This window comes from Bison bison, unplaced genomic scaffold (genome assembly GCF_000754665.1).
Source record: "Bison bison bison isolate TAMUID 2011002044 unplaced genomic scaffold, Bison_UMD1.0 scf7180017864251, whole genome shotgun sequence".
Taxonomy (NCBI): Eukaryota; Metazoa; Chordata; class Mammalia; order Artiodactyla; family Bovidae; genus Bison; species Bison bison.
In genome coordinates this window covers 1967171-1978605 of record NW_011494823.1, presented here as the reverse complement: position 1 = coordinate 1978605, position 11435 = coordinate 1967171, and the positions used below count along the sequence as shown (strand labels likewise).

The 11435-nt window shown below is 51.0% G+C and overlaps 1 protein-coding gene across 3 annotated transcripts in view; it reads left to right on the top strand.

The window, feature by feature from the left end:
* The window catches only part of SLCO2B1 (solute carrier organic anion transporter family, member 2B1), a 53265-nt gene that overhangs the window by 16334 nt on the left and 25496 nt on the right, over positions 1-11435 (top strand). For 2 of the 3 annotated variants that reach the window (XM_010847575.1, XM_010847574.1), the window contains exons 5-7: positions 3581-3811; positions 4045-4143; positions 6653-6843. In XM_010847575.1, the coding sequence (XP_010845877.1) occupies positions 3581-3811; positions 4045-4143; positions 6653-6843 (521 nt within the window). Of the gene's footprint in view, positions 1-3577; positions 3812-4044; positions 4144-6652; positions 6844-11435 lie in introns of all 3 variants that reach the window. The other variant, XM_010847573.1, reaches the window with a different exon arrangement.

Sequence of the window (11435 nt, the reverse complement as noted above, 5' to 3'; positions counted from 1 at the left end):
CTCTTGGTGAGGGCCTGCTTGTATGCTGCTTTTTTTTTTTTTTTTTGAGGTGGACGTGGATTTAGGTCCTGGTCTGTGTGGGTCCTCACGAAATATTTGTGGAATAATAATAACAGTAGCACACACCACTTACTAGGTACCACTGTTCTAAGCACTTAATGTGTACTGATGCATTTAATGTACACAAGAAGTCAAAGCATTGATGAAAGAATGAATGAATGAAAGAACAAACAAAAACATGAAAGAATTTTAGATGGAATAGTGAAGCCCCTGTTTAGCCCAGAGGGATTTTGTTGAGAGTCAACTTGACAGATGGATGCCTGTACCTTGGAGAAGGACTCAAGCAGTCTTCCCTGTCCCATCCATCTCTCCACCCATTCACTCATCTACCCATCCATCCACCTTCCCATCTTATCCATCTACCCATCCACGTACATACCCATCCACTCATCAATTCATCCATCTGCCTACCCACCTACCCATCCATCTGCCTACCCATCCACCCATCCACCCACCTATGCATCTACCCATCCACCCATCTACCCATCCACCCAACCATCCATCCACCCATCCACCTACATATCTACCCATCGATTCATCCACCCATCTACTTATCCATCCACCTACTTATCCTCCCCTCCATTACCCCTTCTACCCTCTCTGCCCATCTGTCCATCTGGTGGTCCACCCAAGAAAACACTTGTGCTTCCTACTTTGTGCTGGACCCTCTTGAGGGGCTCAGTCCTTGCCCTCTGGGAGCTCCCAGTCTGGGAGAGAAAACAGAGACAAACAATATCTCCCTTCCCCCCACCCAGTGTATCAACTGTGAGGAAGGAAGAACTGGGCAGAAGAAGCCCAGGGAAGGAGCCCACAGCCCAGCCTGGCATCATGGAAGGCTTCCCAGGGGAGGAGAGCTGTCAGAAAGCATCCTTTCTCCCTTGTCCTCCCATCAGCTCAGACCCCAGAGCTCCTACTCTGTGCCAGGTCCAGGGATGGAAAGATGGAGCAGATACAACCAGCCCTAAGAAGCTCTGAGGGAGCGTGGGTTGGTGTGAGCATGGGCAGCTCTGCTGCAGAGAGTCCAGCACAGGACAGCCAGGGGGAGCCGGTAGAGACCTGAGTAGAGGATGGACACTGGAGGCTGGAGTGAGCTGGAGGAGGTGGCATCTGACTCTGATGTAGAAAGGAAGTAGAGGAAGCTGCTCAGGCAATGGCTGGAAAGTAGGGGAAGTCCCAGAAGACAGCAGAGTGCTTCTCTAGCCTGAGTGGAGAACTGTCAAGAGGTCTGACTCAGATGCCAAAAAATTATGCTTACTCATATTTCCCCATCCAGAATTTTCATTTTAACAGAGTTTTTCCTGTGCAGGGTCACACACATTCTCCATCCTCACCACCATACAACACCCTTCTGCTCCTTATGGAACCCCAGGAAAACTTCTTCTCCTGTCTGAGCCTCAGTCTCCAACGGGTGTCCATTGGAGCATCTGTCCAATGGGTGAACTGGACTTGGTGACCTTTAAGTACCCACCCTGAACTGACATACAAGGCTATTTCATTCACTCATTCCTCATCATTAATTAATTAATTATCATTAGGGTGGCTCAGATGGTAAAGAAACTGCCTGCAATGCAGGAGATCCAGGTTTGATTCCTGGGTTGGGAAGATCCTCTGGAGAAGGAAATGGCAACCCACTCCAGTATTCTTACCTGGAGAATTCCATGGACAGAGGAGCCTAGCAGCCGACAGTCCATGGGGTGACAAAGAGTCGGACATGACTAAGGGACTAACACACACACACAGCATTCAAAAGATATCCTTGGGCTGCCCAGGTGGCACGGCTGCTGCTGCTGCTGCTAAGTCACTTCAGTCGTGTCCGACTCTGTGCGACCCCAGAGACAGCAGCCCAACCAGGCTTCCCCGTCCCTGGGATTCTCCAGGCAAGAACACTGGAGTGGGTTGCCATTTCCTTCTCCAATGCATGAAAGTGAAAAGTGAAAGTGAAGTCGCTCAGTCGTGTCCAACTCTTAGCGACCCCATGGACTGCAGCCCACCAGGCTCCTCCATCCATGGGATTTTCCAGGCAAGAGTGCTAGAGTGGGGTGCCATTGCCTTCTCCCAGGTGGCACTAGTTGGTAAGAATCCACCTGCCAATACAGGAGACTTAAGAGATGCAGGTACGATCCCTGGGTTGGGAAGATCTCTGGAGGAGGAAATGGCAACCCACTCCAATATTCTTGCCTGGAGAATCCCCATGGACAGAGGAGCCTGGTGGGCTATAGTCCATGGGGTTGCAGAGTCAGACATGACTGAAGCAACTTAGCACCCAGCACATTAATATTTATGTGCCAGGCCGTCTGCTGGGGACTCAGAGGTGGAAAAAAAGACAGATCCCTATAATCACTTTCGTATCTAGTCAGCACTGTCACAGGCACCACTCACCACTCCTAACGCTTACAACCCTTTGAGCAGGTGTTATCATTATCCTATTTTATGAGTGAGGAAACTGAGTCTCAGACAGGGAGGTACTTCCTCAAGGCCCACAACTAGTAGACATCCCCTGCTAGTCTGGCCCTAGAGCCTCTGCTCTGACCACTGAATTCTTCTGCTTGTAAGTTCCATATTTCTGTAGAACCTCCATTCTAGGAGGCTTGTTCGACAGATGAGGAAACTGAGGCTAGAGGGGCTGAGGTCCTCTGCCAAAGTCTCACCGTCTTCAACCCAGGCAATCTGGTTGAGGGTCCAAGTCCTTGAGCTGGGTTCACATGGCTTTTTCCAGCCCTAGAGAGTGTCTCACTGGGCTGGGTGGACATGGCTCAGAGACCCAGCTCCCAGAAAGGACTTGGCCAGCCACAGAGAGGAGGCCACTTCTCTACCCACATTTGGGGTAATAATAGTATGAGGGTCTTCTTAAGTTTGCTCACCAAATATTGGCGAGCTACAGGAAACAAATGTCTGGCACTAAATTAAGAAATTTCCCTTTATTGCACTCTACCTCTGCGTCCCGAGCTGACACGGAGCCCTTCCCAGAATGAAGGCCTAAGGGCACCAGTGCCCTCCGCAGCCCAGACTCAGCACCCCTCCCTTTTTCGGCCCTGCCTTCAGCCCTGGCCTCGACCCTTACACTCTGTGAGCCAGGCATGCTGAACTCCTCAAGACCTTGGTTTCACATGTGCTGTGGCCTCTTTCTGGACCCCACCCCTGACCACCACCTTCCCTTTCTGGAAAATCTTGTTCTTTCTTTTCCGCCCAGTTCACACCACCTCTTTGAGCTGTCCTACCCCACCCTCACTCAAGGTCCACCGTCGCCATGGCGCTTCCACATACCTCTGCTCAGAGATGTGGCATAGGGTGGGTTAAGAGCACGGACTCAGAACCGGACTGCCTGGGTTCCAATCCTGGCTCCACCCCTTGTTAGTTGCTGCCTGAGCATCAGTTTTTTCATCTGCAAAATGGGAGTAATGAGAGTACCCATCCCCTGGGTTTGTTGTGGGGGTCAGAGGGATTCAGAAGAGTTCCTCCCATCAGTAAGTGCTATATGAGTCTTAGCTATTGTCCTAATACTTTTATCATCTCTCAGCAGACATGCCACAAGACTTTGAGGTTTCCCTGTGCCTGCCCAGCACCAAGGCCCTAGCTTCAGCCTCATCCAACAGCAGCTGCTCTAGCTACACAGAGGCTCAGCACCTGGCTGTGGTGGGGATCATGTTCACAGCCCAGACCCTGCTTGGTGTGGGCGGGGTGCCCATTCAGCCCTTTGGCATCTCCTACATCGATGACTTTTCCCACAACAGCAACTCGCCCCTCTACCTCGGTGAGTATGTACCCCACACCTCGGGCTCTGAGGGGGGGCCAGGCTCAGGTCGGGCTAAGTACGAATCCCTGCCCTCTGCCCTCTGTGGCCACTAGAGGCCCAGAGGAGCCCTGGAGAGCTTCCCAGGCCTGAGCGGGGGAGATGGGCTGCTCCTGCCCAGTGGAGGCTGAGCAGGCCCTGATCTGTGAAAGGAAGCTGGGCCAGAGGGCACTAACCCAGGCTTCCTGTCGCAGGTATCCTGTTTGCGGTGACCATGATGGGGCCGGGCATGGCCTATGGGCTGGGCAGCCTCATGTTGCGCCTTTACGTGGACATTGATCGAATGCCAGAAGGTGAGCTTCAGAGCACACAGTTGTCCCCAGGGCCACACAGACACAGTTGATCGACTGCTGGTCTCATAGGAGACACTGAACCAGAGGACCCAGCAACCCCACTGACCTGGGACATGCCTCTTAACCTCTCTGAGCCTCAGCTTCCCCATCTTTGAGATACTCTCTGCCCTGTCCATCTCCCAAAGCTGCAATCAGAATGCAGTGAGAATGTGGAGATAAGCCAGCAGTTGCCATCAGATGGAGAGTTGTAATTGTTGCCCCTGTTGTTATGAGTCTTCACCGAGTTCCACCCTGACTCCCCGCACCCCAGGCCCTCAGCCCTCTGCTCAGATACACTATGGGACAGACAGGGCCATGTATTCTCTTGGTCTCTTGGGTGCTCCCATCTTTATGGGGGACAGACTTCAGGACTCAGAGAGGACACTGGCATGATGGAGAGAATTTTGGAGCAGGACTCAGTAACTTGGGCCATCTCAGAGGGGAAATTCGGGGTGACCTCTAAGGACCTTTCAAGTTCTGACCACCTCAAAGCCTGGCCACCTATGCTGAGGGCACCATTTGGGGAAAAGGAGTTTCTAATCCAGGTGGTGGTCAGGGTGGGTCAAGGTGTGGAACTGAAGCTTGGTTCGAAGACAGTCAGGACGGGGGAGTGTTGGGGATCTCAGAGCTCTGGCTTTCTGTGGGGAGTGAGAGTGGATTGTTTCTAGAACAGGTCACTGTGGCGTCTCAGCTGCCTGCTGGTCACGCCAAGCAGCTCCAGGCCCCCAGCTCTGCCTTCTGCATCCTGCTGCTCAGATGTCCCATCCCTCGCTTGGAGATTTTCCAGCAACCCTAGAAGCCTTAGGTGACACACACAAGAAGATGGACAGGCAGATTCTGCTTCTTGTTATCCAGCTTCTGCCCAAGGGTGCCTCTAGTCAGGATAGGTCTGGACAGCTCTGAACAGGAGTCACTAGGGGTGGCCCTGCCCCAACCCCATTCCTTCTAGAAATCTGGGCCCAGGATCCCAGCTTGGACTCTAGTTACAATTCCATTCTCCCTTGATGAAACAGTCCTAAAAGTCAGGACTCAGTTTGCCAGACACACCCCAGTTCCGGAGAAGGGAGTATGTTTCTAGCTCTGTTGATATCCTGGTGGTGCTGACACCTTCACAGGCAGACATGGCGTTCCTGTGGACTGTGAACCAAGGTGCTGTCTCGCTATTTCTTCTGTCTCTCTGGGGGATTTCACTGGTTGGGTGGGTCACATCCACTGCAAGCCCAGACCAGTATGTGAGAAGCGGAAGATCTGAGATGGCTGTGCGTGAATTCCCACCAGCCTGGAACACAAGATGGGGGAATAATAAGTGGAGGAGGAAATTGCACAAAAGCCAACCCCACCCCCACTTTTACAGATGCATTTGCTGAGTGCTGACTGTGTCCTCTGGGCCCGGTTCCAGAGGCTCTCAGGACAAAGCATCTGGGAGCCAGCCCCACTCATGGGGTTGATGTTGTCATGCATCCATACTGTTAGAAAGTGTTTGCAGGTGCTGTGGCAGTTGAAGAAGGAGGTACCTAACTCAGCCTTGGGGTCAAGAGGTCTGATGGCAGAGGTGGGCACTCCAGTAGGGAGGCACATCTGGGACTGTTGTTGTTGTTTGGTCGTTAGGTTGTGCCCAATTCTTTTTCAATCCCATGGATTGTTGCCTGCCAGTCTCGCCTGGCCGTGGGATTTCCCAGGCAAGAATACTGGAGTTGGTTGCCATTTCCTTCTCCAGGGGATCTTCCTGATCCAAGGATTGGGCCTGCATCTCCTGTGCCTCCTGCATTGGCAGGCAGATTCTTTACCCCTGAGCCACCAGGGAAGCCCATATCTGAGTTAATCTTGTCCTGATTATACCTAGATGGGGCTCAAAATCACCTAGGGAACTTGTTAAAGGTACAGATTCCTTGGCTACCTTTCCACCCCCTCCGGTGGCAGTTCTAAGTTGATCTTGGAAAAGGCTGAGTATTTTTGATAACACCCCTTGTGATTTTAACCATCATGCAGGTCTGAGAACCCCAAGAATCATTCTAGCCACCAGTTTAATAATAACAATCACAAAATAACAGTAAACAGAGAGCAGACACTGTGTCTATGTTCTATGTGCCAGCACTGTTCTAAGTGGTCTACACAGACTAGTTTCTATGATTCTCACATCAGCCTTATGATGTAGGTACTGCTAGCATCTCTGCTTTTCAGGGGAAGAAACCAAGGCACAAAGAGGTTAAGTAACTTGCCCAAGGTCACACTATTTCCAAAGTCCATGACCTTAACCATGACACACACTGCCATAAAGTTGAGAAAGTCAAGGCCTAGGAAGGGTCAGGGACGTGCCCAAGGTCACACAAGACACAACTGGCAGAGCTACAACTGATACCCAGATCTCCCGACCCCGGCCCAGGTCGCGTCCTATTTCAGAGGCTGATCCGAGAATGGTGGCCAAGAAGCTACATACAGCCCATCCCGACCCTAACACCCTCTCTTCCAGGTGGCATCAACCTGACCTCGAAGGACCCCCGATGGGTGGGTGCCTGGTGGCTGGGCTTCCTCATCTCGGCTGGCGCGGTGGCCCTGGCCGCCATCCCCTACTTCTTCTTCCCCAAGGAGATGCCCAAGGAGAAGCAAGAGCTTCGCTTCCGGCGAAAGGGCTTGGCAGTTTCAGACCCACCTGTCAGCAAGGTAAGCCCCTCCCTGTCCCACCCTAACCCAAGCTCCAACCCCCACATGCTTGTCCTCCTGTATAACCTTCAACTCCATTCTCCTGGGCACAGCAAGTCACAGCTTCCAAAGCCATCTCCATAGAGCTCTGTCGCATTCTCCAGCATTCCTGCATGGTGCGTCTCCCCTGCCCCTTGCACAGCTGAGGGGATGGAGGGCCAGAGCCGGAAGTGACCCACCCAAGGAGATCTGGGTATCAGTTGTGGCTCTGCCAGTTGTGTCTTGTGTGACCTTGGGCACGTCCCTGACCCTTCCTAGGCCTTGACTTTCTCAACTTTATGGCAGTGCGTGTCATGGTTAAGTACTGCTGGGACCAGAACCCAAAGCCTATCTGAGCCCACGCCCCTTGCTCTAACCACTACCTTACTGCTTCTGCTTGTCGCTGAACGTGCTTAGTAGATTGTGAACATGCTTCAGCAGTGCTGAGAACTAGAAGGAGGTGGAGAGCTTACAGGAGGGTCTAGAAGACTTCTCTGAGGAGAGGGGGATTCCACTGGACTTTGAAGCCTGTGTGGAAGCATGGCAAGGAGAGGGAGGGCCATTCGAGGTGGGAAACAGCCTGGACAAAGGACTTGGCTCTAGAAATGACCATGGCCTTTTCAGGGACAGTGAGGGGACAAACAGGTATTGAGTGCCTCGCTGGGGACCAGGCATCAGGCTGGACTCTGGGGCTCAGCATGTGAGCTCCACCCTTAAAACAGGCATAGCCTAGTGAGGACAGAGTCTCTTTGATAAGTAACAACTGGCTGAGTGCTGCAAGGGGATCTCACTGAACCATTCTGCTCAGCTCATGGGGCAGGTGGTCTCTCCTCAAAGGACCCTACTGAGGCCCAGAAGGTGCAGGGATGTGCTCAAGGTCACATGTGACAGGAGAAGGCAGGACTATGTGAGGCCACTGGACAGGAGAGAGGATTCTGGGATAGGGTTCTCTACATTTTCCAGGGACCCACAAAAACACGAGGCCCGAGAAATAATACGTTGGCTCTCAAATACAAAACAAAAATGACAAAATGGAAATGTGTTATAAAAGCTCAATTATATGTCATTAAAGTCAGCTTCATTCATTTTTCTTTAATACTCATACACATTTCATTATATTCACCACTCATTATATTCTGAAAATTTATGGGTTAGATTTTCTCTTTTCCCAAGTCTGGGTGTATAAAGACAAATACTCCTATTTCACCTTTACACCTCACCTCCCACTCCCCACACGCAAACACATAAACAATACTTGAGTGACCAGATGTATGGGGCTGTTCCCACACTGATCAATTCTCTGCAACATCCGCTGGGTGTCCTACAACCTAACTCCTTCCTGACTCTGTCCACCTGGAGACAGTATCAGATGCCACAGGGTAAGGCTCACTCCCACAAGACTGCCCCTGCTGCAGACGCCGCTCACGAGCAGGAGGCCCCTAAGTCACCTTCAACTTCTGTCTGACTTGGCTACAAATCAGAGTTTCCCACAATGCCCTCCTCGGATTTGATTATTTGTTGGAATGGCTAACAGAGCTCAGGGAAACACTTGTTTACCAGTTTATTACATAATAAAGTGAAAAAGTGAAGTCGCTTACTTGTGTCCAGCCCTTTGCGACCCCATGGACTGTAGCCTACCAGGCTCCTCCATCCATGGGATTTTCCAGGCAAGAGTACTGGAGTAGGTTGCCATTTCCTTCTCCAGGGGATCTTCCTGACTCAGGGATTGAACCCAGGTCTCCCGCATTGCAGGCAGACACTTTACCATCTGAACCACCAGGGAAGTTCCCCACTACATAATAAAAGTGAAGTGAAGTGAAGTCGCTCAGTCGTGTCCGACTCTTTGCGACCCCATGGACTATAGCCTACCAGGCTCCTCTGTCCATGGGATTTTCCAGGCAATAGTACTGGAGTGGATTGCCATTTCCTTCTCCATAATAAAGGATATGATAAATGATACAGATAAACAGCCAGATAAAGAGATGCCTAGGGCGAGGTCTAGGAGGGTGCTGAGCACAGGAGCTCTGTGGAGTCCAGGTGCATCACCTACCTGGCACGTGGCTGTGTTCACCAACCTGGAAACTCCCTGAACCCTATACTATTGGGATTTTTATAGAGGCTTCATCATGTCAGCGTGATTGATTATTAAGTCTATTTTCAGCTTCTCTCCCCTCTCTGCAGAATTAGGTTGCAGTGGTGGGCTGAAAGTTCCAAGCTTCCAATCATGGCTTGGTCTTTCTAGTGACCAGCCCTAACCTGGAGCCCAGTGGAATCACTTCATTAAAACAAACGATGTTCTTATCACCAGGAAATGCCAAGGCATTTAGGGGCTCAGTGTCAGATGCTCTTACCACTCAGGAAATTACAAAGCTCCAGGAGCTCTGGGTCAGGAACTGGGATCAAAGGCTAAATATTAGAACAAAAGATTTTCTTAGCACCCTTATTTACAGGAGTTTTAGGATCTCTATGCCAGGATTTTGAGAAACCACAAACAATCATAAATTAAGGAAGTTAGTTGTTGCTAAGTAATTCTAATTTCAAAGGGACAATTTATAAAAATCCTGTCAAATATTTTGCAGCAAGAATAATTCAATTTAATGTTGCAGGTTGGTGCATTTGAATACATTTGCCATAATGTGAGATAGTGTTTCCTTCTTAGAACAAGAAAGTCTGGGCTTAAGGCGAAGGGCTGAAAATGCCTCTGCCGGAAAAGCTGAGATTCAACCCCCAATCAGTCTGATACGGCACCCGCACCACTTTGTTGTCCACCCCGTGCTGCAGCAAAGGGTGTCTACATGGGGCTGGGGGACTAAAGAAAATTGATGTTGGGACAGCCAGCAGGGGCCAGAACAATTAAAGCCTTGCCTGCCAGCTTCAGGAGCAGCGGGTAGCCCTGGAGGGGGAGTCCTGTGGGCTTTATCACCAGGTGCTAGCACAGAAAGGATCGGAAGGCAAGGGAAGGTGTGCAGAGAGCAGCTGGGGGCAGGAAGATTGATGTGACAGCTATGGCGTTGGTCCAGGCAGGAACCGGTGCATTTGCAGTAAGGCAGGGTGTGGGGATGAGTCCAAAGATCCACAAAGGAGGGGAAATACATAAACCTGTATCCTGCTCTGCTATGGGTCAATCATCCCAGAGACAGCGAAGGGCTGATGCTGGCTCAGAGGCAGGGGAAGGCAGGCGTTGGAGAGAGATCAGTTTCAGGGAAAGGAAGAAGACAGCTTGGAACCACAGATGGTCCTTCCCGCTTCTGTCTAGCTTGGGCCAAAATATGAATGAGATGGAATTCCTGGAACTTGCAGAAGAGTTCTTAGAAGCAGGGATGATCACAGAAGAAGGGAAGGGACTGGTTACCAGTTATGGGTAATCTCCAAGTTGGGTACTAAATCTGAACAGAGAAGTGCTACTTGGGCCTGGGGTGGAATAGGTGGAAGAAGCAAGGGTGAGACTAGGCTAGGCTGGGCTCAGTCATGTGTCCTTGCTCAGTCATGTGACCTTGAGCAAGTCACTTCCCCATTCTGTTCTATTGTGTAAGACACTGGGTTTACATTCCTGAAGCAATGTCTTGTGTGTCTTGGATTCTGAGAACACACGATTCCTTGAGTCAAAGCTGCTGTGATGCAGAGAGTCTCATTTTAAGAGCTATGTCTTTGTGATGCTTTGAAACCCTGGCTCCTAGGCTGTGAACCTGTCTGACTGTCTGGATTCATTCGTCAGCACATGGGGGATGGGGAGTGGTGAGGGAAGGGGGTGAGAGGTTCTGAAAAAAGAACCGAAGGCCGAGAACATGATGATCTGCTTCCAGCAGCTCTCAGGTAATAAATATTGAAGTGGGAGGAATTGTTCCCCCGCCTGCTGAGGCTGCCTCGGCTTGCAGTTGCTTGGGCTGGCCCAGTGTGCTCAGGCCACTGATGAGGTGGACGGACCATGAGGAAGGGCCCAATTAGGTGAAAGTCCAAGTGTCTTGACATGGTAGAGTATCTTTTGCAGAGAGTAGAAACAGGCAAGAGAAAATGAAGGGTCAAGGGGGAGGCTATTTCTGAAGTCCCTTCAAGCACCCCCTCACAGGGGTTCTCTAAATACCTTCCTAGAAGTAAATGCAGCTTTTACTGGTATCCAGGATGACTTTTCACTTTCATGCATTGGAGGAGGAAATGGCAACCCACTCCAGTGTTCTTGCCTGGAGAATCCCATGGACAGAGAAGCCTGGTGGGCTGCTGTCTATGGGGTCGCACAGAGTCGGACATGACTGAAATGACTTAGCAGCAGCAGCAGCAGGAGATGGTGGTAGGTAATAGAGAGGATTGTATGACCCAGAGAAGGTCTCTGGCCTCAGTCTCTCTGTCCATGCAATAGGCAGAAGACTGAACAAAGTCTGCTAGCTCTGGGAGGTTTAATAGTAACATGAATACTTTCACAGGGGGAGAGTGTGAAAGAAAGTCCCACAGCCCCTGCCCCAGGGAGCTCTCAGGTCGTGACAGCAGGCCAGGTGCGAGAGATGGAAGATGACTGAAACACAGCTGAGGTCTGAATGACAGAGTTCTCTGCCAGGGGGTAGGGGATGAACAGTCTCCAC